The sequence below is a fragment of the Anarrhichthys ocellatus genome, unplaced genomic scaffold (assembly GCF_004355925.1).
Source record: "Anarrhichthys ocellatus isolate YVR2014 unplaced genomic scaffold, GSC_Weel_1.0 scaffold36, whole genome shotgun sequence".
NCBI lineage: Eukaryota > Metazoa > Chordata > Actinopteri > Perciformes > Anarhichadidae > Anarrhichthys > Anarrhichthys ocellatus.
The window spans coordinates 857,319-884,917 of NW_022280066.1; the positions used below are offsets into that span (position 1 = coordinate 857,319).

At 42.7% G+C, this 27,599-nt stretch overlaps 1 protein-coding gene across 1 annotated transcript in view; it reads left to right on the top strand.

Moving 5' to 3' along the window:
* The window catches only part of alk (ALK receptor tyrosine kinase), a 383,896-nt gene that overhangs the window by 117,342 nt on the left and 238,955 nt on the right, over window positions 1-27,599 (top strand). Inside the window, exon 2 of the mRNA XM_031866715.1 lies at window positions 24,665-24,775. Within this exon, the coding sequence (XP_031722575.1) occupies window positions 24,665-24,775 (111 nt within the window). The remainder of the gene's footprint in view (window positions 1-24,664; window positions 24,776-27,599) is intronic.

Sequence of the window (27,599 nt, forward strand, 5' to 3'; positions counted from 1 at the left end):
ACACACACACACACACACACACACACACACACACACACACACACACAGCCCTTTGCTCCTCCATTCTTACTCTGCTGCTCACTCACTCTAATATCCACACACACACACACACACACACACACACACGGTCCTGTTTGAGAGAGAGAAAGAGTGAGAGAGCGTGAAAAAGATGAAAATGAGCCAAATAATGTCAGACCGAAGGCAGCACCTATCAAACCCATCAATGGGTCCAAGGTGTGCAAGGACAAGGTGGAGGCTTTATGACTGCTGCCGAACATAAATACTAGCTGGGTGTCTGCGGTGGGAAGATCTCCGCGGGGGCAGAAGAAAAGCACACATTGTGCAGAAAATGAATGTAAATGCTCTGAAGCCAAATTCCATCTGGTGTTTATTTGGTATATTGTTTTTGTAAGGATTTGTGAACATGCTGTACTGTATATGCAAACGTAGGCATCGCATACATACACACACACACACATTGCTGGATTAACCTGCAGTGGTGCCCCGCGACAAAAGCTTTCTGTGCAATGTGTACAATGCTTCTTTGCTGGAATACCCACTGCTGCCTTTTGATTTAACACATACATTCTGGATTATGTCCAATATAAGCAGGCGGAACCAACAGGGGGGGTCTTGAAACTATAGATTTTGACACAGAGACTCGAGGTTGTCAAGGGCCGTGACCATTAATTAATTAATCCAAAATGTGGTTGATCCAAACTGACCCATATAGAGATGGAGCGCCAATACCTGCTGCATTATGCTGGTATATCAATTAACAGTCAAAAATATGATAAACGTATCCTGAGAATCAAATGTTTATTAGCTTCAAGGGCTGATTTATGGAAATAATTGAAAGCTGTATTTTCACCTCCTGCAGCAAAAACTAAAAATATGATCTGCTTTAACTTGGCTCACTGAAGAGTGACTTAATTGCGTCCTTTGTGTTTTCTCTTTTCTTTTAAAAAAAGTAAATGAAAATCTGCCAGCGTGGTAAGAATATTTCAACCAGTTTGAATGCAAATTCATTTTAATAAGCCGTTCTTGTGCAGCAACCTGACCTCGTGCTTCAACATACAGACACTCATTTATAAAACATTTTGAACAAGTAAATACACATTTGATAAATATTTTCTTACTGCGGTGGTTTTGATAACTCTTCAGAACTACTGAGAGACACGTATTCATAGGTTTTGAGCATTATGCACATTCATTTCCCAGCACAGCGCGACGCTTGTTTGATGGTTAAAATCAACCGCATCTCTTCCGACAAAACTGCCACAAACACATTAATCCATCAGTCTGACCATTCTGCGAAATGAGTACTTCTACTTTTGATACTTTTGGTTGATGTAGCTGCTAATACTTCAGTATTTTCAGGTTGGTTGGGAGTCCAGCCTCTGCTGTACAAACTGTATGTCTATAATATCTAGGCGGGCCAAAAAAAAGAGAACAAATTACAAAGCTTCCCTGTGAACATTCTGGAAGAATAAATAACTTCCTGTTTATGTGGTATAGTCACAGCCTATAGTTTGTATTCCTAACCAGCATTCCAGTTTGAGGCCTTGATAATCTTCAATTCAGCAGTTATTTCTACCCAACAGGGGGAGCTGCTGCTCACCCTTGGCCTGTCTGACTCCTTTAAGGCCACTGCACCCACACTTACACGCACACACACACACACACACACACACACACACACACACACACACATAGACTATACACGTACCTACTCTCCACTGTTCGGCATCAATTCTCACAGATATTGATCAGTGCAGGCCGTACCCTTGGGCAAGGTGATTTTACACTTATCCCCCTCACCCCACCACCCCCACCCCCGCTTCTCCAACTACCCGATCACAGCCCGGTGTCACATTCACCGTGCTTCGGGGGGGGGGAGTGAGCAGGAATCCCATCGGATTTGTCTCTCGCTGCTTGTCAGTACTGCTCTTGCCAGAGCGTGATTGATGTACGAGGTCACTTGTGTGCATAAGCGTACATGTGAAAGACATACCAGGCCTAAACTCTCTCTCACACACACACACATGCGCGCACACACACACACACACAAGCGTGCACTTGTGCGCATGCGTTCAATCATGGGCAATTTGGGCAACAATCATGGCTCCTGTGAAGATATTGATCAGAGGATCCCTGCGACAGCTTCCCACGTGTTGCATTCACAGAAGCCTTGTTGAAGGGAACCTCAGGGGGGTGAGAGGGTAAGGGGGGGGTGCATACATTTTATTAAAATCATTGAATCCTTTACCATATAGCTCAACAGCTACATGAGAGATAGAAACACAGTATTGATCCAACACGTGGACCCTCTGCAGCTCCTTACAACCTCCCATGATCTTTTATTTCACTAAAGTGTATGCAGCATGTCAAAAACAGTAATATTCTAACCGCTGAACATTTCTGGCTGACTTTTGATCCATAATGTATGTATTAGTCCAAGTAGCTTCGAATAGAAGGTTTTTTGCAGCACGGTGAAGTGCACAAGAGCTGCTCCTGCAAGAGCAGGGAATGTGTTTAAAGTTATAAATGAGGATTCAGGAAGCTAATATGCTGACTCGTTTGGTAATCCATGCCCTGTGGGAGGGCAACAATAAAAAAAAAATCATCAAATGACAGCTCATGGGACTGTATTTCTGGTGTAATTCAGTGTGTTGAATATTTGGACACAGCAGGGAAAGCATAGGGACCTGAGTAGACTCTTGACTTTTTGAAGCTAAATTGGCTAAATTAGACATCAGTACAAACGTCTAAGAAAACCAACAACGCGATCCTCACAGGCGTTAGGTGGGTCACCCCTTTCAGCCGAATCCACCCTCAAATCGGGTTAAAACAAACACGTTCAGCCCCAGTGGCGCTGGATTACAGCTCCGGCCTCTCGAGTAGCGGCAGCCAGGTGCAGTGATTTGTGTGATGCTCATGATGGGGTTGTTGAAAGGGACATGAGGGCGGCGTAGATTGCTTCGAGAGGGGTCAGCGCGATGGTAATGACAGTGGGATGCTTTAAATCCGGAGGGTGACAAGTGGGGGAAAAGAGGCACACATTGGAAGTTAGTGGTTTCCGCCTGGATGATAATGTGTTGTTTGTGTGCGAGCTGAGCGGCTGTTTGTGTGCAAATAAAGAGAGAGAGAGAGAGAGAGAGCTCACATGCAGACAGATGGAGGTACGGTAATTGTGATTCACCCTGCCTAGTCTTCTCCTCTGATGGGTTACTACACACGGCTGCTGGACCAGCGGGTGGGTGGAGGAAACCGCAGGAATTAGAGAAGTAGCAGGAGACCATTTAAACATCACAGTGTGTCTGGAAAAGGACTGCGTGCTTCTAAACCTCCTGATGTTTTTTGCAGCCCCGCTAGCCCTCATTTTACACATTTCCTGGGCACAGCGTGAGTCGTTCCTTTGTGTATGTACGAGAGCATGTTTTTCATCACTAGTAATTGCTACGTGTGGACAGCGTGCAACACAGCCTGATGCCCATTTAATGTTGATCTTTGGCTTTAGCTCATGGTGTATACAATGTGAATAAGTATCGGATCAAAATGGGATTTCCCCCCAGATCCAATACAAGTCAATACAAAAACAAAAATTTAAATAACATTGCTAGTAATTCCCTTGTTGTTATTGACAGATGGCTTTTTATTTGTATTCCTCTGGTGTTGTCGGGATTCTCTGCCAGGGAAAATGGATTGCCTCATATTTTTCTTAAATGGCACTTGACACTAATGAAGGAAGTTTGCGCAGGGTCAGCTATGGGAACCCCGTCATTTTAGCTGCATCTTCAGTCGGCGTTAATGTGAGAGGCACGGTGCAGTAGGCCACAGGAGCGATCGTTAACTGGGAAGTTACAGGGAGAGACTGACAAACACACGCGCATAAGATATATCCTACTTATACTGCACGCACAACTCTTCAACAGTTCTTGTGGATGGTAATGGGATTATGGATCAATACAGAATTGTAAAGACTGAAATAACCCTCAGATCTGACAAAGGTGGAATATCGTAACATTTGGCCCTAATATTTCTTTAAAGTGTACTGTGAGGTGTGACGTCACTGTATTAGTCATATGCTAATCATGCTGCTTTTAGCAGAGAGAACTATGCTATTTCATATGCCATTCTGGTTATCATTTGTTGTCCATGCAGACACAAGATGAATTTATTCATAGAGGAAAAACAACAAATGTTGACCCAAGTCTACAGAGTGGATTTGTTTTCAAGCCACGTCTTTAGCGATAGAGTGGGAGATGAGCCAGCTAGCGAGGAGGAACCACCTGCTCATGTTAGCAGTACATTAGTCAGTACATTGTGTTTGTGGGCTGCACCTGCTGTTATGAATAAATGTGTAAATGAGTTGTCTGTCCTGGTAATGCCTTAAACAAGTTTTGTACTTTTAGCAGTGCCTGCTGTGCTGTCTATAGTGTAAATTGTAGATATGTAGTTGTTGATGTCAAGACCCACTGGAAGCGACCAAATCTACCAGCGCAGTCTGTTGCTATGGCCATGTCAATTTTTTTAAAAAGATGGAAGAAAATGTGATATTTTGTGGGTTTAAACCAAAGATTGTAAATAAGAAGTGGACATAGTCAGCATGATGTCACCCACTGGTTTGTGCACTACACTTTTGAAGCCTCGAGTTTGGGCATTTCGGCCATCGCCATCTTGGTTTTTTGGAACAAGCAATGACAAGAGAGGGTGTCACACAACCTAAACCCAAGTACAACCGAAAGCTGAATAAGACATTTTTAGGCGACCGAAATGTCACAATAACTTTTAGAACTGAAAGATCAGAGTTGTCAGACAAAACACGGACAACACCCAACCTGTCAATCACAAGGTATCCCCTCCCTAAAGCATACCCTGCTTTATGGTCTATTTTACTCTAAATGGGACCATCATGTACTGAATGAACATCATGCTGTATTGAAGGAGACTTAAAAGTAGTGATTGAGACTAAAAACTCTGAGAAGTAGGGTCCTGTGTTGGCCCCTGATGTCCATTGGAAAGAAAGCAAGTTTAAGGCAGGTACACATTGGCTTCACTTTTCAGACCCAGAGATTGCCATCTGGTTTAAACCGCTTATATGAATTCAGAATCATTCACGTTTAACTACGTCACCGTGGGTCACCAGGGGAAGGACTTAGTTGTTGCTGTTTTGTTCCTTAGTCAGGATTTTTAATATTCTAGGTGCTGATGTACTCTGTCAAACCCAAAAAGGAACAGGGAGAGTACCATTGTAAACTTCTCCTGGACCAAGCCCTGTTCCAGCCACTACTTCAGGCTTAATTCAGCTCAGTTTGAGTAAAAAGAGGAGGGAGCATTTTCCAGAGGCTGTTTGTCCCACAGAACATTGCCCGGATTGTGGTTGGGGCAATATTTGAGTGCCTGGCAATGGAGGTTATTCCTCAACCCTCCCAGCCAGCCCTTGCTAATTGCTTTCGTCAAAAAATTCTCTTGGGTCCATTGATGGGAAACGTGATCACCCAAGCTCCTCCTCAACCAGCTCAGTGGTCCTCACGGCTGTTGTGGATGAACATTACTTGGTCTGCGTAATTGTCGTTGGCGTTATATGAAAGGACCAGGGACGTTATCCAACTTCAGGTTCAAAGACGGTCTTCCAGCTGGCACCCTTGACATCCCTGACGATGAAACAACCGCCAGAGCTGTGCATCAAGGGAAACTCCCTTTTCTGGTGAGCAGTGAGGCCATCCTGCTGGTGTGTGTGTGTGTGTGTGTGTGTGTGTGTGTGTGTGTGTGTGTGTTTGAATTTATGCATTTTTCATTTCAATTTGGCTTTGATGCTTCTTCCCTGTCAATCTGTTTGCTTGAAAAATGGATGGCCCCCATGCAGAGACAACATCATGATGGTTCATCAGGTTCACCACCTGGCAGAAAAGCTTGAAGAGTATATAGAGTGTTTCCTGCTGAAGGTTACTGTTATAAGCCAAGAGCACAGGACACTACAAAGTAGATGCTTTTCCCTTGTTTAACCTGTGATATGGCTTCATTTGAGTTTGTGTATCACATATATGGACTACGGTACACACTGATGAGAGGAGTTGCTCTGTGATGACCACGGCAGCTGAGGTGGACAGCAGAATAATGTATTTACTGTAATATCAATAAATAAATGGACATGAATCATTTCTGTTCAAGCATTCAAAATAAAAAAATGAATGTGGTGTACACATCCTTGAAAACATTACATGTTGCTACTACCTTCAGCTTTCATGCTCGGAAGTACTGACAAAGATGTGATATTAATATAAAAAATATATATTTTAGTAATTGTAGGTAAATGAGCCTGTAAAACACGAAGTGTTAATGTGCCTGGAAATAAAAACATAAAATAAAAACAAAGCACCTTCTGTAAGAGTAAATATATGTATAGATATTTATATATATATATATTTTAAACAGCCTAGAGATACTACATTGCAAGTTTGAGTCCAGGTTTTTTTCCAGAAACAAAATGCAAATTCATAAAACAGAACAGAATTCATAATTCTGCATAGAAAAAAAGCAGTACCATGTTCAATTCCAGTTCCAGCTGTTCACCCCATGCAACTAGGAGCAAAAAAACTAACTTCAACAAGGTATCACTAAAGTTTGAATTCACGTCCTGCCTCAAATATCAGCTGATGGACTCGATGAAACGCTTATTATTTTGGAGGTGTTTAATTGTGATATCAAGCCCCACGGTACGCCCACGTTTTTTTTTCAAATGAGGTCAAAGGGCGTTCTGTCAATCCTCTCTTCTTCCCCACTGTTGTAATATTGTCATCCATCTGAAGAGTAGTGGTGGGACCGTTATTTTGTGTTTGCCTTGCCCCTTCATCCTCATCCTCATCTTAAGACACCATTTGCTGGCCAACCAAATCCTCCGCTGTTGTTTGGGCAAAGCCCTCATTTGGAGACGGACTCATTACCTGGAGATGACACTGGCTGGGGTAAGGTGCTGGCCTAATGTTAGTCCATGTGTATTGCTGAGGACCGAAGGAAGTGCAGTGTCAAATTTGAGGGGACCCCACGAAACTTTCACACCGGCAAATGCTCTCTTTGGAGCTTTTGCACCCAAATGACAGACAAACCTATGCCACTATGTCTTGGCAGTGTATTGCTCAGAACCGAACCTCTGGTGCAACAAACCAAAAAGTGCCAAAAAACGTGAGCTGGTTTCAAAACCTGTGGGTGTAAAGTTGTTTGAGGCCAGGCCATGGGCCCGTTCTGAACAGGCCCATTTTGATCGGGCAATGCAGTAGTTCAACAAATGGAGCAAGGAAGCCCATGACTGCAGCAACGCTGCCTCTGAGAGGCTCCTGATCCACTTCTTTCGGATTGAATGCTGTCTTTTCCCTCAGGTATGTTTGTGTCACAAAAGGTTTTCCACTTCTTGCAAAAATATTTGTTCGAATGGACGGATCAGAAGCAAATAATGGGACAACTTTATTTGAAGTCCTCTCATGAGTAAACAGGTTACAAGACTGTACAAGGAAATAATATACATTGAGTAAACAGGGCCAAAGCTTTTCAGCACACGTTTCTACAGCCCATTGAGAGAGTAACGTATGTGTGTATATATTAGATGACGTAATACTAAACCCCCCTTAAGCCTCTGGTGCACATGTTACCCATGCATAGTGTCATAAATCTACCACTGGTCAGGTGATCACTTTCCTTCATGATCCCAGGTGCAAGGGGGCGTGGCCTGGGTTACAAAGGGAAGATATTATTATTATTATAATTGTTTGGGGTGGAAAGAAAAATGAAATACTTTTGACGGTAGATGGTATAAGCCTCCGTTGACGGGGGATAAATAATTTAGCTCTTTTTTTATGGTTGTACCTCAAACCACACTTGATTAGCCGGATTAGCAATTCCCAATACTACGTCCTGTGAGTTTACGTCTTTTGGGGAAGTTTTGTGCAACACATAGCTTTTCCTGAATTTTTTTCCTTTTTCTGAATTTTGTGTGTTTGGTGCGGTCTGTACATGGAGGACTTTTTTGAGTTGGACAACCGTTGTGGACTTGAAGTGACATTACAGTTATTTAACCGGTTATATTTCTATTTAAGTTCCTTTCGCTGCATTCCTTTTTTCTTGTCATTCTTTGAATTTCCTCTTTCAACCTCGAACCATTTTTGACAAACCATACGGGTGTCTGTAACTAGTGTATGGCATTATGTATGTCGAGTCTAATTGATAATGGTTGGCAGCAGCACTTGGGCTGATTGACTAGTTGTTTGAAAATGATTATCATGGCCTGGAGTTAGCTTTAAAAAACAACTGACATACGAGAGTGGCAGCTGTGGAAAATGCTTTCAATGTTTTCATCAGAGGGTAGTGCAAATCACCAGTGTAGTCAATTGTTAATGTATATAGTGACAAGCTTATGTGTTGAGTTGTTACATTTCCATAGCATCAGTGAAGAAACAACACATTGCTTTAGTTCAGAGCATTTCACACACACGACTATACACATGACATTCAAATGCAGATGATGGCAACTTGGAATAGTTTTCCCGGTCCAAGCCGCCTCGTCAGTTTCATTGTGTCACTTACTGGCAAAGCTCACTCCTCCTCTCACCTGGAGTCCCACAATGCCTTGCAAAGGGATTCCTTTGTGTCCCATAGAAAATGGGACGAGCCGCTAGAGTGAAGGTACAAAAGTCTCCCCCTGAGTTGTTAGCGCCATGGATTACATGAAAGATTGTTACATAAGGCCTTAATCTGCATGGTGGTAGGTAGATGTACTGAAATCCCCCTACACAGAGGTGGGTATACGCTGTATTCATATGTGCAGGCTAATGGTTTTTTTGTGTGTAATGGAATGTGTTGCTCAGGTTAATTCCAAGGTTTGGGCGGTTGTTGTAATTATGTTATATGTATACTCTGTGGCATGCAAATGCTGCCAGCCACAGTCAGTCTATAGTCTATAGAAATGGAGTTGCCGAGCCTAACATTTGGATTTGAAGAGCCCGGTCATGCTTTTTGCTCTCTGCCTACGTGACATGGTTCCACTACTGGAGCACTAAGCTCTTCCTGTCATTTACTGCACACAAACATTTTTTTTTTTTAGCTGGTGACCATTTGCAAAAGCAGAAATGCATTTGCATTTGTTCCCCCCCATAATTTAAATCTTGCACAGAACAGCTTAAAGACCAAACAAACAAGCACAGGAACTCATTAAATGATAAACTAATCAAAGTAAGTAACCAATTTTGGTGTGTTTAGTTTGGAATACAGAGGCCTACGTGTCACCAAACAAATTTCCAAAAATGTTATGCATCAAAATACACAGAGATACACATTTGGAAAAGGATACATATGCATATAGCGCCCACACACACACACACACTCTCCCAATCCTCCAGCTGCTGAACCACAGCTCTCCTAACACACATCACAGACACACTCCTACGTAGATCAGCAAGAATGTGGCACAGAGTCGACCTCACAACTGACCGGACTGAGAGCACATAGAGCTGCTGTGTTTCCGTGTGAAATGGATGTTTGCATTAATGTTTAATGCAGAGTGGGGGCGGCCCCGGAGGCTTAACCAGGTGCAGCAGGAGAGCCATCGAGTTGTGAAAAGAATTTTTTCGAGAGACCGGTCCACCGCGGTCAACTTAACCTGTGAATGGATGAAAGCATTGACACTAAATCCATCGGAAACCAGACTGTTGGCTGTGCTCCATTGTGCGTTACGCCGTGCATCATGTCAAGCGACGGGAGGCAACGTAATCTGGAAGAGAAGAAAGTGCAGTTTTATAATGTAGATTAGTCAAATACACATAAATTATGAATGAAACATAACTCGCTGCTTACTTTCAGGAGGAAGGAACGAAAACTGCCCTCACCAATTGTTAGTTATGAGTTATGAGTAATTGCTCCATTTTAATTCCACCCACTATTCTGTAACACTTACCGAATATATGTTTATATATCTACAACAAAAGGTCATTTTTTTATTATGTCAGAATGCAAAGTGGAGGATTAGCATTTTCGTTTAAATGCTTGTTTCCTAACAAGTCAGCAAACTGATCAATTTGTGGAACTGCCTTTTTAAAGGGACAGTGTCTAACATTCCGTGTGATCTATTGGCAGAAATGTAATAGAATATTAATAAGTATGTTTTCATCAGTGTATAATCACCTGACACTAAGTGTTTTTGTTAGCTGAAAATGAGCTGCCATGTGGCCACGGTAGCCCAGAAAGCACAAACCAAACAGGCTCTAGAGAGGGCCTTTTGGGTTTTTCATTTTCATTTGGCTGCAATCTGAAACATCACCGCTGGATGTTGCCATAACCAACACACTGGCCCCTTTGATATTGTCATGTTGTTTCAATATTACAATAGTCTATAGTCCCTGCAATTCAACATTAAATCATGATATAAGGATAGCAAGCTTTTAAGTGAGCATGTTTTCAGACCAGATACTAAAAACAACCAGGGAGTAAACATGTTTTTAAAGCAGGCAGAGGGCAGTGTGGGAAACCCACTTTACACAAAGCTCCATTGAAAAGGTGCGTTGGGCAAACTCTTGAGAGGCAACAGAGATGATTTGCTGCTAGTGGCTGTCCTCTCTGTAGTGGAGGGGAAAATCACACGGAATAAGGCGCAGGTAAGAGTCAGATTTCATGGAGGAAGAATGAGACTGCTGGTGTGAAGAGGGAGCTGGAAGGACTGACTGCCACAATAGAGGGACACTGTGTGTTTGTGTGTGTGGTAAAGAGAGAGGGCGAACAAGCAGAAACTGGCAAAAACAAGAGAGGAAGGAAAGATGGCAGGTCAAGAGACGGGCCAGATTTATAGAGTACCATTTTAGTTTTTAAAAGCTTGCCCGCATTACATTAACTCGAGTGATTATAGGGGGAGTGGGGAGGCGTTGCGGTAAATCATGTCCACTTTCATACAGTGACGGCTCGTTCTTGATGGATCGTGTTTGTTAGCGGAGCCTCGCGCAGAATGCATGTGACGTTGCCAAGATGTTGCAACAGGGGGAGGCCGGGGACGATAGCAACGCCTTTGTGTTTGAGCATCACAACTCAGTGGTTGTTCGTGCTAATTCTGTCAAGCTATGACACACGGTGCACATATTTGTCCACTGCAAATACAAAAATCCCTTGGACGTCTGCTACACAATGACAGACCACGTGAGTCATTGTCAAATACAAAGAGTTCCGTTGTAACACTAGCGTTGGATAGATGTAACAATGAGAGGCAATTTGCTGAAATAAGACTTACACTATCCAATTCATGCAAGAACGTTATAGAAGGATGAAAAATAAATACTTTTTAATAAAGTGAACAACTCAAAATGAAAAAAAATATTTCTTCTTAAAGATAAAATTAGCACAACAACTGCTGTGTTTGAGTGTGTGGACTGTATTCCTCATTATTGCATCACAAAGGCCTTAGGTTTCAATCCATAGAGATACAATAAGAGAAGATCGGACGTTACCATTAAAATCGACGTTGCAAGAAGGTCTGAGCGGCGGCCATTTTTATCTGTAGCATTGCCACTGCGACCATTGTAGCTGGCATATAAACTAAAACCGACTAATGGCCGTCCACAACTTTGTTTGCCTCATTTGTATCCAGTGCAGCATTAAAACATGGTGGAATAAGCAAGCTAACCAGCAGACAACTGGCTAGTTAGCTTGCTAATTCCACTCAACTAGCAAGCACTTGTGCTCCTAAACCTATTTTAATTCTGTGGCTCAATCACGGTCACAGTTAAATCGGATGTCGATGGTGCCCCTGGGGTACTGCCTTTGTGGGCCCAGAGCTGACTCTTTAATGAACTATAACAATTTTCCCCACCACTAGCAGCCATTACATAGCGTACTGCTCTAGAATGTGGGCTCGAAATTAGCATGCATGCAAATATCAAATTTTAACCGGCACAGAACGAAGGGTAGAAATATTACGTGAGTCGGGGAAGTTATTTCACATGACGTTCTTCAAAAAGAGAAAAGTGGACAGCGAGACCAGCGAGACCAGAGTCTTTAACCATTAATGAACAGATTCTTTAAGGTTTATTCTTCACACGGGCAGTTTAAAGCCAGTATGGCTCATATGTTCATGTGGTGATTAATAAAAGCGGTAATGTGAAGCACCACTACGAGACAAAACAACTCTTTTAAGCAAACGTACCCACTCATGTGAAATTAAGTCACATAATGAATGAACTAAGAGCCCAATATGATCAGAATCCTCACACATTCATTCACTGACCAACAATGATGTTAATAACAGAGAGAATAGAGCTGAAACAAGTGGTTTTGCAGATAAAGTCCCTGCACACTAATTTCTCTTTTTAGAAGATGAGAAAAATATAACATCATGGTTTTTGGGTTGACATCACTTCAAACCTGAATGAACTGAATGTAAAGCTGAAGGGCAAATCAGTGAAATACATTTTTCTAAAGGTAGTTTATTTTAAGATGCAGACGTTAATACAACCGTTGGTTAATTCAATGTATATGGAACTAAATCATAGCACAATTTACACATTAATCCTAACCCTAGGTTATGTAAATCAAACCAATGTATCTACAATACAACATCCGCAACACCAAAAAAATAATTGCTAAATCCACAGTGTTGCTCACAGAGACATGTCACTGCTCCCGAGAGCTCAAAAAACAAATGTGAGTGTACGGTATTGATGACATCACCGCAGCTATTTTCTGATTGTTTTACGTCTAACCCCGCATGACAACAATCCCTGGTCTCGCCCTATTCCAAGGGGCAAAAAAAAAGGGGCCTGTGGATATTGTGCGGCGGTATTTGATTTGTGGCTTCATGTTGCTGTAGCTCTGAGAGACTGTCACTGACAGCTGAGTCACCTCCTCTTAAATAACGCGTTCCTGCTCGATCTGTGATTTACAGCGAAGACGTCAAAACTGCCACAGCCGTCCGAAAATGTGTGTTGCCAGCAAGTCACACATGTTCCCACTCTTCTGTAATGCAATTTAACCGACACACACATGCACACAGAACTCCTACAAGGATGTGAAAGTCAATTATTCTAAATGTGTGAGTGTTTCAGGGAGGAAATGTAACGTTTGGCACCGTGCTTCTCCAACGTAACAGACCAAAATAGCCCACTTGTTTGCACACTCTTAAGTTTGCAAGGATATAATATCTCCATGAACAAACAAGAATATGCACGGTGTATTTAAGTGTGTAAAGATCCTTGAACCATGAACCTTTGCAAGGGGAGCTTCAAAAATGATACTTTGATAGTTTGAAGGTGCGCGGGCTCGGAATACATCTGTGCCATTAGAAGCCTCGTGTTCCATATCATTTGCAACAATTCCCGTTTTTTTCTCTTTTGTCTTTCTGTTGGTCAGTGAAATGCGTCCAGTCACATGACACACATGGACGAACGTCTTTTTCACACATCACTCGTCTCCATCGGCGTCACCGTGATACGACTCTTGCAGCCGCAACAGAGTGCCGAACATCAAGGAATGAGCGTCTCTGATCCCTCTGATGTGTGTTCTGTCAAGTTGGAGATGTGTAGCTGTCACTCTTTGACGGGGGGTGGTAAAAAGCAGCTAGTGAATAAAAAAATGATGATGTGCAGTCACTGGTTTGGAAGAAATTCCACAAGTAGAGGGGAATTTGCTCCAGGAGAGCATCCCCCATCAAACATCATCAGCTGCACACTGACAAGTTGGTTTCATAATAATAATAATAATATGCTCGTGTTCTTTTTTTTCATTAGTCGCTGTGAGCCAGAAGGGCTGCACCTCACTCCTGATTGAGTCAGAGCCGCCGCTGATTGGCTTACCGTCCGTCACGCAGTCCATGCTACAATGTAAACACCGTTGTTGCCTTCAACAGAGGAACATGAGACATGAGAGATAGATGTTCTTTTTACTCCGGTGCGCTTGCTTCCCTGGGTGTGATGGTGTTTCTCTCTGTAATGTTGTTGCTTGGTTACAGAGCAGAAAGCAGGAGGATGGCTGGTTAAAAAAAGAAAAATGACCTCTTCCTGACCTTCAAGCAGCTCGATCAAATGCAAAAGATTGCAAGAAAAAAAAAAGTGTTGAGAGTGAAACTGAGTTTTCGTGTCCTGGAAGCGCCCAAGGCAGTGAACACAAGGAGCCCTGCAGACTGTGCTGCACATCATGGAGTCAATAGGCAGAGGGACAAAGGAGACCTGCTATCATATGAGATCCACCGGCCTTGTGTCTCTGTGTCTCTCTCTCCCCCCTCTCTCTCTCTCTGTCTCTTTCCCCCTCTCTCTCTCTCTCCCCCCATCTCCCCCACCCTCTCTCTCCCCCTCTCTCTCTCTATGTTTCTGTCTCTCTCTCTCTCGCTCTGTCTCCCCCCCCCCCCTCTCCGTCACTGCCCCTCTATGTTTCTGTCTCTCTCTCTTTCCCCCTCTCTCTCTTGTTCTTGCTCACTCTGATGTGATGGCGTCAGCTGTTGCAGGCGAATGATTATTCGGGGACAAGCAGGGTGCAGTGTTGCCCCCCCTTTCTCTCTTTGACCCTCTGATGCAAAAGAATAATAATGGACCTCAACCAGCAACATTCTCTAACATTTCTCTCATATTCCCTTTTCAAAGAACTCCAGGTGTGCCTGATGATGAGTGCCGCTTGATCATGAATTGAAGGCTGATTGTTAATTATCAGCGTAGGTGATGCCCCTAAACAGGTTAGGTGTTGGGCCGTGTGCCAATGCCCTGGCTCGTGCCCAAGAATTGGAGAGATAAGAACTTCAGCATTAATGGAATCGAAATGGACCAATAGTATTTCTTTAATAATCCAATCATTATACTTTACTCTAAAACAGGGGTCACCAACCTTTTTGAAACGGAGAGCTACTTCAAGGGCACTGAGTAGTAAGAAGGGCTACTTGTTTGATACAAACTTCCTGAATAACAAACTTGCACAGATCACCTTTTAATAATAATGATATTTGTGAAGAGACTATCTGATCACATGTCAATGATTACTCATAATAATTATTAAAACCTCTTGAGCCCTAACCTTATTTTTTAGGCCTCTACTCAAAAATTGCATACCCTTACTAAAAAGAGTATTTCTGCAACTACAAGGTCTATTTTAATAATTTGTTATAATTGAAGTTATAATAAACACACAGCTCAAATTGAAAAGTTTCAGGTTCACCTGAAAAGAAAAGCACAGAAAGCATGATTATCTCTTTTGAATGATGCAGCTGAAAGTTTAAACCTCTCCCAAATCATAGCACAATATGTGAACAGTCTCTCTGCAATCTTAGACTTTGATAAAGTGAAGCAGAACAAAATTAGAGAGGTTTTAGTACAGAGAGGTCAGGCGAGCTCACCAAAATTGTCATTTTGGAACTATCTGTTCCATTTTAATTATCTATACTATATAACTATATATTTCACTTGTTTTATCACTAATGGTGTTCAAAACATCCAAATACAGCAGTTTGGCTTTATTTTGAGAGCCAGAATCCTCTCTGAGCCCTCTCTGTGTGTCTCTGTCATCATGGAGTTTGTCTGACTCTAGTTCCTCTGTGTCTTCGCGGACCTGTAAGTCAGCAGCCCATTGGTCGAATGAAGTGATTGACACCTCTTTCGACGCGTTAGAGTCTAGAGAATTGAGCCGACCCCACGTGGAAAAGATTGATAGCACTTTTAGCCAGTCAGAATCAAAAACGCGCCGTCCCTCGTGAAGCGTAAAATCCGATACGCAGAAAGTCAAACCCCCACCCCTGGTCCCCTGGTTTAGATATCACCCACTGTATTCACGGAAACAGATTTATGACAGGACATCCGTAGAACAGATATTTGAAGAAAAAAAAACGGGATTCTATGCTTTGTCTTTACGAAAGCAGCGAAAGGTGAGCTGTGTTTCTGATAAAAATCGGTAAAGCGGTTTGTGGTTCTGGTGTTTGATGGCTCATCTCTATGTAATGGTTTCACAGAGAGAAATATTGAAGGTATTTCCAGAATCTGTGTAGAATTGGCTTGCTTTCTGGTATCTCGGTTTTCCGTGTTGGCTTGTAGCTTTCTCTTGGTAGCTCCGACTGTAGTGCGGAGTCGGCTGATATTTTGGTAATTCTTATAGTTGTTTGTTTTAGTTGTGTAGAATTGTGTTTGGAGCATGTAAGCTTACATGATCTTGTAGCCCAGAGTTTTTTCCTTAATTGGGTATATAACATGTGTATAACATTCATTATATTCGTTCCTGAAAAGTGCATTGTACGACACTCTGTACGCTAAACTTTCTCGATGGACGACCAAATGGTCCGCGGTCGGGCACAAGAAGTTTAACAATGATTGTGTATTTTGTTCAAAGTCACATCTGTTATATTTCTGTACAAATTATCACTTCTAACATTTTTTAGGAAATCATTAACTGTCATATCATCACATCATGTCTCGTTTGTACTAACCACTACTTTTGTAACATTTTTGAACAAATCATGAACTCTGTCCCATGTTTATACAAATGATCAGATATGTAAGATTGATATCCGAGTAATATCCGGCCAATCCAAAGACGAGGATTGTAACCAATTAAACGTAGTTATACAATGGTGACTGGGTCCGCCCACTTAGTGTCAAAAAGAAAAACTACGCGCGAGCGAGCAAGTGAAAGTTTTGCAAGCATAAGAGCAGTGATAGTAGCTAGCAGATGCCCCTCGCGCTCAAAGCATGCTTTTCTCCTTGCAGGCTGCAATTTTGCTCGCGCGAGCAGATATTCTGCGCAGAGTGATGTGAAAGCACTAGTCAAAGTAAGTAAGTTGTTTAATTTGCACGCACACACATGCGCGTGGATCTTATTTGCGCTCTCGGATTTTGACAGTGATTTGCCTTCTTAGTGCTATTTTTAGAACATGCCTTGCGGGCGACTCACGTGGTCCCTGCGGGCGACCAGGTGCCTACGGGCACCGGGTTGGCTACTTCTGCTCTAAAACATATAATAATCTACATTATATTATATGTTTTTTATGTTCCTGCAATTGAAAACCTGTTTCCTTGTGTTGCGCAAATAATTTGTGGACTGTAAAAAGCAGATATTTTTTGTTTTGTTTTCAAGTTCTTGGTTAAAAGAGCTCTCCTGAGTTACTTTCTGCATTGTTTTCATTGCTGGTTTTTGTTTTAATTCTAACGTTCACGTCGTGAGAAAGCCGGCCAAGATGTCACCGTCTTCAGAGGCATCTCGTCAAGGAGGAGCAGTCTGCGCTTTTGCCCTCTACCTTCTCTCTCTTTTGAGCAAATGCGACGTGTTTCCAGGATGTGGAAGCCTCAGCGATTTGTAATATAGAATTCTTTATTTTTAATTTTTATATGCATGCATTCCCACGCTGAGGGAAATATTCATCACTTTAATTTCACTGTGTTGCGTTCGACATCTCGGAGCGGTAGTCGGCTGACCGGGGACGCGTCGGCTGTTTCATCGAGTTTACAGGGACGGAGTCCTCTAAAGACAGACGGAGGCTTGGGAGCTTGTTTTTACTTGTTAAAGTCAGAAGAGGACACGTAACATAGAATATTCCTCATTCAGTAGAATGATATGTGTGTTTTGTTGAGTTCATCACTACATTTGGTTGCTGGGTGATTTGCCCCCCAAAAAGAACGAAACCTCTCTGTGGTGAGGAACAGCTAGTTTGGAGCAAAGTGTACAGCAGAGCAGTTTTATTTACCTCAGCATCAGCATGCATTAAACACGAGCTAAAAGCATATTGCTCCTGAGTGTGAGTGTGTAATTTAACTTCATATTGTAACGACACTCATGGGATAAGTGCTTCTGATTCTCTGCCCCTGAGCGCGGTAACGGCTCAGTCGGTACTTTCACCTTCTTATATGGGGATCACCTCTTGTGCACAAGAGTGGGCTTTGAATGCTGCTCTTTTGATTCATACTGTATGTGCATGAAATATCATACTAGCTAGTTCATGACACACACACACACATACACGCACACATGTTGCTCAATGCCTCCTTCAATTCAGATCTTGCTCGGCGCGCGCTTTGATGATGTAACGAAACAAACGCCGCTGCATCACGGTCAAACGCTTTGAAGTCGACGAGGAGTCGATGAGCTCTGCTCTGGGATTTATTATGTGGCTCCAACGTCGGGTTCCAGAAGTATACGCGTTGTTATTTGAACCCATTGCGTTGGAAACGTAACGGTATGGAGACCCAGCGCAAGCTGCAGGAGCGGAGGGGGAATGGTTCTGGTTTCCACTTTGTCGGAGGAAAACAGTGTTTGTCCTTGAGTTGCTAATAAAGGACTACATTACCCACAGGCTTGTAAAAAGCCCAGCTGTGCATGGCTGGTGCCCAGGCCACTGTGTAGAATGTTGACTTGCTGGTTGCAGCTCCTCAACTGGAGCAAAAATACAAAAACAGTCACTATTATGATGTTGTAGCACGATTTGTCTTCTAAATTGTAATCTGTACCTCAATTCATCAAGACTTTTTCTCCCTGTTTGGGTCCAACAAAGTTTTCCTCAACAATCCAAGGTAGACCCTGCATGAGTAATCCACATACTGAGATCATTTTGTGGGCGAGGTATCCCTTTCAAAACAGTTTATTTAGAAAATGTGAAAATAGTTTGAGAAATCCTACATTGCAACGAGTGAGAGGTATGATTCAATGGCGCTCTCGAGAGCAGGGGTCTGTTAAAGTCCAACTCTACGGAGCCCCTCTCATACAACATGTATTTATGCAGAATTGGCCATTTGCAGCTGTTCTCAGCAACATACCCATGGATGTATATATACATCACTATCACTGGATTACTCTGATACTGAAAAAAAACTTGAATTACAGAAGTATCTTACTTAATTACCTTAATGAGCTCCAAATTAGACGGGCAAGTATGACAATGACTAACTTTGCATGCACCTGCCCCCCACACCTCTTTGGAAAGCTCTGCTCTATAAGGCTTTGCTGAAGCAGCTGTCTTACATTGACATAAATAAGAGGTCTGTTGGGCTCAATACAAGGCATGAAACGGGAAAGCATCTTGCATAAATAATTAAATTTGCGCTCCCATCATTACGTTGGACACCCTGTGGCCACAAGCTCTTTTCCAGAGCATGTCGAATGCTCAAACTTTTTTCTTTTCTTTTTCCCTTGCAACTTTTAGGAGTCCCTCTGTTTCTGTGAATGAGTCATGTTTATGCCTTTAGTTGTGAGTAATGGGCTGCCTGCTATGTTAATAGGTGTGTGTTTGGGAGCACAACTGGTGCAGCAAAGCCTCGAAGAAAGAGGGAGGAAGTATGATTGCAGTGTATAAAATTCATTTTCTTTAATGAGCATCGGGGAAGCCCAGTTGACATCTTCATTGTCACCGAGCAACCCTTTCTTCCCCTGGATAATACTTTCAGACTGAAGCCGTGTGATTGCTTTCTTTGATTTATAAAAAAAAACAAAAAAAAACAGCTCACTCTGAATTGCGGGCGAATGAACACACGTTACTTAGGGGGAGCGTCTCAGGTGCTGTCAGAAGGCATTCCTGTGATGCTGTTTCAGGGGTGGGTGTTTGGCGTAGCTGGTATTTCATCATACGCTGCGGTTCGCTGTCTCTGCTCGTTGCGGAGTATATTGCATCGGAAGCTTGTTTACCGGCGCTGAGTGTTTGACATCCAAAGCGAACGGTTCACAACCTATATTCAGCTAGAGGAGGACATTTAAAGAGGGACATATCATGAAAAAGTGCTTGAGCACATCATTTTGGGTATCTGGAGTGTCTACCAACCCACAAAAGAACCTGGAAATTTGACCCTAGCATTTAACCCATCCTCAGCATGAGGAACAGTTGGCTGCTCTAAAGCTCCCAGGGAGCAACTTGGGGCTCAGTGTCTCGCTCAAGGCCATTTTGACATGGCAGGAGAAGCCGGGGATCGAACCGCCAACCTTGGTGTCAAAGGACAACCCGCTTTGAGCCACAGCTGAACTGAAGTGAGGCAGCCTGGCCAGTTTTTTGACAGCTGCCTACGTCAGAAAACATTCAACATGACAGTCAGATCTGGCAGATCAAAGCAGCTTTTATCGGTAGGTTGTCTTAAAGAGACAGGCGCTAAAACGGAGCATTTCAGACAGAGGGTGAATACAGGTATATTCAGACTGACAGTATGAGAGACATAATGTGTTTATAGAACCGTAAAGCATGTAAACATGTTCTAACAGAAACCCAAAATACAAGTATGAACCTACAAATTAGCATGATATGTCCCCTTTAATTTCATTTAATATTACACTGCTGCATATTGCACTCAGTTTGACTCAATCAAAGTTCTAATTTTAAAAATGTCCCCCATTATTGCTCGTTTTGTCAGTCGTTTCTGCTTTCTGCAGAATGTAATCCATGCTGCCTTCTTGCTTAAAAAATTCAGTGACAGCTATAGAGGAGGGCAGAAGCGAGTTTGCTCAGATAGCCTCTTCCTGCAAAGAAAACTATCTGAAACGCTGCATTTTAACGCCTGTATCTTTAAGAACACCTACCCAAAAGAGGGTTAATACAGGTGTTGTTAGAAATAATGTGTTTTTTTTATGTTAAAGCATGTAAACATGTTCTAATAGAAACCCAAACTACCTGCGTTAACCTGAAAATTTGCATTATTTGTTCCCATTAATTTCATATTCCACAAAGAAATGTCATCCACACCAAGTTCAGTGACGACTATAGAGGAGGGTAGAAGTGAGTTTGCAACCGCTGCTTGTTTACAAGACAGGGTTTATGCTGAAAAAAAAACATGTACCAACATTATGACGAATGCAGAAAGCCTCTTAGAAACCCCCCCCCCCCCTCTCTTAAAGCATCCAACAAGCGTATATTAACATGAACACTTGAAATCCGCCTCCCTCTATTTAACCCTGTTTAACCTTCGATGCTAGTCGTTAGAATGAGACCTGGAAGAACTTGACGTCTCTATTAATCGCAATGAGACATATTTGAATTATTTACTGTCACCGCACTCTCGTTTTAAAGACTGTTTTAATTGGAGAAGTGGAGGTTACGCCTTGCCTCTGTTGGCACAAGTCTCCAGTGAGAAGTGCGATCAAGTGTGTGCGTGTGTGACGCGTGTTTTTTTTTTAGGGGAGAGGTTAGGCGACGTGCGTGGAATTCTGCGAGGGTCTTAATGAAAGCCGGAGTGCTTAGCGGACACGTGGGCTCCTCTGATGGAAATCAATGCAGCCTTTTGTTGGGCGGAGCGACAGCAGCCAATTCCGGGGGCCTGAGCTGCCTGACGCGGCGCTGGCAGACTTTGACGAGCATTTAATGACGTGTCACTGCACCGGACAGCTAATCGATTTATTTAGACAGTAATGTATGTAGGGGGGCAAAATAGGAAAGGGGATGATTGCGATGCGAGGGCCAATGAGTGTGAAAATCCTACGGCATCAAACGTCTCTTTGTTGAGTTGGATCTTCCCACAGCTGCAAGTCTCATAAGCATGTTAGAAACGTGTGTTTGACCTGCAAACAAACCAGAATCCATAAGATCCCAGCTCCACCAGTAGTCTTTTCTTGGACACAACGGATCCACTACCTCTCACACTCAGCCTCTCACGCCTTTTCACGGGTAATTGGCTTCATTTCTGGATCATTGCACCAGAGTGAAACAGAGCCCCCGAGCGCCATATACATCACGTACAGCGTGTCTGTCCCTCGTGTGTCGGTGTCTGATATCTTTTTTTTAATGGATTTTGCAGGAACCATCCACTTCAATCTCAGTCAAAACAAAAACAAAAAAAGATGTGAGACATTTTGAGTGATTTGAGAGTCGAAAAGAGACAGCCTGAGAGAGAGAGAGGGAGATGTACGTTTGCGCGTAGCCGTGTTTAAGTGACAGGTCGAGTCAAGCCTCATTGATGAATCCACTAAGCGTTTGAGGGATTTCGGAGTGTGGTTGGGACTGAATTAGACTGTTCACTGAGCTGAGTTAACTCTCTTCTGTGGTGATGAATTGCACTTGGACTGCTGGCTGTTAGTGCACAGGAGTGTATGTGTTTGTCATGCACATACTTGCGCGGCTGACGGGGATGCCAGAAATGCTGTTTTCCATGAGTACATTTTGAACAACATTATTCCGGCGAGGGTTCTTTATTGACAAACCAACTACTTTCCGTAATATATCGAAAGAACCGTTGAGTGAGGATACGTTGATCGTGTGAGGGTGAGCTAATGCAACATGCTAAAGACTCATTTTCACTGCTCGTATATTGAAAGTTTAATTTTTTCATTCCATAAATGGGGTTTGGAACTTAGATTGACTGGCAAATAATGAGCTTTATGTTGAGGCTCATTGCTGCCTTAGGCCTTCTTGACCTGTTAATATCGGGGACATAATTGCCAACACGAGGCCTCTCCTGTGATAGCCACTCAGCCAGCCAGCTTGTCCACCCAGCTGTCAGCCAGTCACAAAGCAATCCACCTCTCACAATGGCCAGTCAGCTCCTCCAGCAGCTTTCCACTTCATCTAAGAGCTTTGCAGCAGCTCCAGCTACCAGGCAGCGGCCTGCCAGCTCATGCAGTGTCTGGCCGGCCGGAGAGCCAGTGTCCCCGGTAGCGACAGCTGTTGACCCCAAACCAGGCTCTCTGTAAGGGGGCAGAGTTGACTCCGCTCGTCTGGCCATCAATGGGGAAATGAAGGGTCTCGACAGCATGTGGTGATGTCCACTGTTTTGGAAGAGCAAAACGTTCATCCAGGCCTAGGACTGTGTTGCCTGATTTCAAAGAACTCTGTCCTTCGAACAAGTGCAGACAAATTAAAATCACCTCATTTGAAGCTGGGGAAGGGGCTACTCGGTACTACTGCACATAACTCTTTTAGAACATTTCGTAATTTCTTCAGTTGTACCAATTGCTAATCATTGATATACTTGTCTCTTGGCCCGTTAATACATCTTTAACTTCGTTCTCATCCTGAGATATATCTGCAGAGACGTGCCGATTTGATGTCACATTATCCACTCCTGTTGACTAGGGAACAAAAATGACTTCAGAGTTAAATGCACTGATATTGCACTTGACCCTTCTTCCATCTTGTGAACACATCGCTTTGCTCTTAGCCTATCCATCAATGCTTGAAAAGACACGAGCTGTAAACGCTGAGATGTCATTTCAATTCCCAGTTTATTAAAAGCACACAGCCATCCTTTTGTATACGTAGATAAAAGGATTTTACTTCAAACGAGGTAAACATACAATCTTCTTCCCCCCTGGAAGGATCTCGTGTGAGCATTTTAAGCATTAATAGCATAGAATGTACACACATCTGTTATGCTAGTCAACATCTTATCATGCATATCTTCTTTGGCCGAAACCAAAAAGGTGCTCTGTCCTGAAAGGCAGTGTTCAAGTTAAACCGCACTTTAAGACTCATTTGAATTCCTAGGCAGTGTTGGATTGGTCTGTGGCTGTGTGCTAATTACCCATGGACTAAGGACAAAGTGAGAACGATAGTGTGTATGGGTGTGTGTGTGTGGCAGCGCTGGTGGTACCGAAGTGAAAGACAAAGTTGTTGCGTCTCCTTTACAGTAACAGACTTCTGTTCGATCTTGTGGTAATTGGCCAGAGTTTAGAAGGTGAAGACAGAGTCAAACAAAATCAGGCAAACTTGTCCTCAGGTAATTATGCAGAGCTTATCGATATCCAATAACCAATTCATATGGGCCCTGGGACTTTTCTTTTTAAACTATGACTCAAGTTCATTGTGCCACTGCTTGAGTTCTCCAGCTATTAATCTGCTGCACCAATACTGTGAATGTTTCATTGACTTCAAATTTGATTTAAAGTGGAAAATGTTTTTTTTTTCTTACATTTTGAGCATTAAGGTGAAACTGTGAAACTTTTACTGACGATACTAAGGCTAGTGGAGCGATGAGTGTGTTGGACTACCACATAAATGGGACCTCTGTCAACCTGTCTTCACTCCCAACGCGTCAAATACTGAGGCTTGGTCAGTGGCCATTGGTTTGATGTTACGCACCAGGCTTTCAACTAACTCCAAAGTAAACCAATCCATTATTAGACTCTCAGAGCAACTGACGTAGTATGAAGAGCAAAGAGGACCACATTGGGAAGAGGTCTGGGTGAATGGTTGGGTTCAGGTTTTCATCCAGAAGATGGCTGTTTGTGTCCTGCATGAAACCGAGCCAACCTAGACTTATTTCAAATTTGATTGTATTGTAACTTACGTTCTTCACTGGCACCATGTACAAAAGTTACAAATGTAATTATTTTACCTAACAAACCCAAACCATTAAATCTTCTAAAAGCTAGCCTGGTGATTTTGTTGTCTGAACCTAACCATGTAAACCCGAAAACTAAGTAGACCTACATTGGAAGTTTATTTCAAAAAGAAAGCCGTATGTATTTGGCAAGCAGAAACTGTATGTTTTCTGTGAACACAGCTTATTTAAAAAAACACTGTGTGCATCTAACAAACGGAAACCGACACCCCGTCCCTGAGACTTTAATAAACAGAAGGAGTTGAGAGAATGCCTGCTTCAGCATGGATGCCAAATCGATGGCAACCAGTCAGCCCAAATAAACACAGCAAGGAGTATTCATTATGTACTTGAATGATTAATAACGGTTTTCAGGATCTCTTATCTTGTCTCTGCGAAACGTTGTCTGAAAGTGAGATGTGGATTTGCTGTTTTCGCAGGTGAACCGTTGGGTGGCAGAGCTGCTGCTGGCATTCCTAGAGGGTACTGGAGCTTCTCCTGGGTGGCCGAGGATGACCTGAGCTTTCCCAACGACTCCGTGCCCATGTCAGGTGAGTCGGGATGTTGTCAGCTCTCCTCAGGCAGATGGACAGGCTAAGGTGCTTCTGTGCTCCGAATATCCTTTGCCCCCAATTGGCCATGACATCTGGCATCAGCTCTCTATCAGTTCACATAAACGTCTCTGTCCAGCCTGCCCTCTACCATCCGCACTGACGCCATCACAAAACTGGGCTTCTGTTGATCAGCCTTTGTGTGACCCACTCAAGGAAACAGGAAAATGCAACATCCAGTACAAAAACATCTGGAACCTGCCAGTGCTGATAGAATTACTCAAAAAGAATAACTGTGAGGAGCCGGGCTGGTTACAATGGTGAAAGTATAAAAATGTATCAGATAAAACACAAGTATAAGCATAGAAATACAACATTTCCTTTCATTTTTACACTTCTCTGCACAAATCTACCAACAAAAACCTCCTCTTTAATTAAATGAAATATTTGTAGAAAATGTATACTGTATGACAAATGTGCCATCAAATCATCCAGTAGATAATGCTAGAGGAGAAACCCAGTTGAAACAAAGTTAAGCAGAGTACTCCATTTTGATTAATTAAGATATCCAATGTGCTTTTCCGAAAAAGAAAGTTAAAAAAAAATTGTAAGAAGCAATTAAAAATTGTGGAAAAGTTTGCCCAAAATATTAATAACAGTAATTCCAAATCAAGAAAGTTTACTTTTCAAATAATCCAGCCATTAAGAACCAATTTCTCAAGTGATAACTCTTTTTTTTAAAGCTGGAGAATCATCCCGTCCGCTGAAGCATAAGAACCACAAGAACAGATACAGCATATTTAATCAACTTTCAAAGTTGGACTAAAGTGAGAGAGAGAGAGGAAGAGCTAAAACATGAATCTTCTATAACTAAGGTGTGAACTGCAGCCAGCTTCCTATTCAAAGGATATCATCACAGATTCACTGTAAAATTACAACATTCGGGGTTTCTTGCCTTTTTAATACGATCCTAATTTATAGAATCCTTGAGGGCATCGGAGAAAAGTCTCTCTGATGCCCATCACTGTTAACAGAATACTAAGTCTAAACGCCACATTTATGCTAAGAACAGACGTACTCATGTGGATGATGCGATTGTATTGGATGTTCCCTCACAGCTCACTAATCTCAATTGACTGTCAGCCGCTGGTGCGGCGATATGTCACAGATACGATCACAAACACTTTACTGCAGCTGTAAAGCCTTTTGCTGAGCTTGTAAAAATATATACATTGTAATAGTTGATGAAGAAATGGAGCTGCACCTTCCTGCATTAGATCGTTTTTAACGATGAAAAAAGTGATCCTGCTAATCCTGAGGTTGTCATGCACTCACAACGATCGCTTTCTCTGGTACCGGCTTTATTGAGCCATATTTTGCAAACGGGATTCAAGCATGTCAAACATCATCATCATACATGCGAAAACAAGTGTGACTGGCGAACTAGCATTGTTTTTGCACATTTACTACCATTGAATTTGATGGATTTATTGTTTATGTACCGCAAATTGTTCTAACTAGCGAGCTAGCGCACGCCATGCCGCTAAGAGTCTAATTCAGCTGTCGGAGAGCTTTCTGCAGTCTTGTCGTCTCCGAGCTGCGGGTATTGACTGATGGTTTGTTTAGACCCAGCCCTGCCGCTGGCCACCAGCACGCTGTTTGGCTGATTTGCTGTCAGAAGTGTAGCATGAAAGCTTGGTGGAACTGGTAAGCTAGCTGGCTAACTAGCCAGCCACTAAAGGAAACATTTTTGCTTCATCCACACACTTTTGTCACAGCGTAGAAAAGCACATCAGTCGAGGCAACTGCATAATCAATAAGCGACAACATGTCCACCACATGACTTCTGTTTAAAATTTCTGGACTGGATTTTTGCCTCTCAGAACGGACCAGAAAATGGAAAACAAGGTGTGAACCCGCCTGTAGAATACCATTTCCTACCATATACAGCTCTTTGTAGAGTGGTTGACAGCACAATCCAGTAATGGCTAGAGCTGGCACAGCTCTGTTAAAATTGGTATTGGAAGAAAACAAGTCTGAGTGGTAAGATAAGTGATCTGAAGACCGGAGCCCAATATTCCCACCCCCCTGCTGGGTGTGAGCATCAGAGCAAGTGAGCCCAGGGGCGCATGCGTGTATCCGTGTCATGTCAGGTTCTCAAAGCCAATTCCTATCACTCGCTAGCGACAGCTCCGGCTTGTTATTTTTCTTTTGCCCCTTTCCAAACTCTTGGAGGGTCGGAGGTCTTCCTGTAAGTGATGATTCGATGTCCCACCATCGAACTGCCACACAAACTGTTTTTGAAACACATCCTTGACTGTGGAACACTGGGACCTTCCTCCATCTGCCTGTGGCTGTGAAAGCCTGCAGTGGACCTCACTGTAATTGGTGTCAGTTAGTCACCGGATCACCCTGCCGTCTCTAAATCAATCCGTCAATCCGTCAAGCACACAACCGACTGCATTTGCTATGATTCCACATATGACAGCTCTGACCTCTCATCTCTTGCATCTTAGCTAACCAGAAACGGAAAAACATTTTTTCTATTTCTGTATGGTGATTAGTGGACCGAACGTGATGTGGCTGGAGCAGGCAGGATCACATCTGGGCAGTAAAAGCCAGATGACTCCAAATGAATGATGGCACAGTTCAGAGAAACAAATTAAATCATCATTTCCACAAATGTGTGCTGTTTGCCAAATTGTTGATTGAACAAACAAGTACAAATGTAACATGTTTTACTTGCTCAATATTTCACATTTTCTATTACATTGTATTGTGTATATATATATATATATATATATATATAAAAGCAGAGACACTA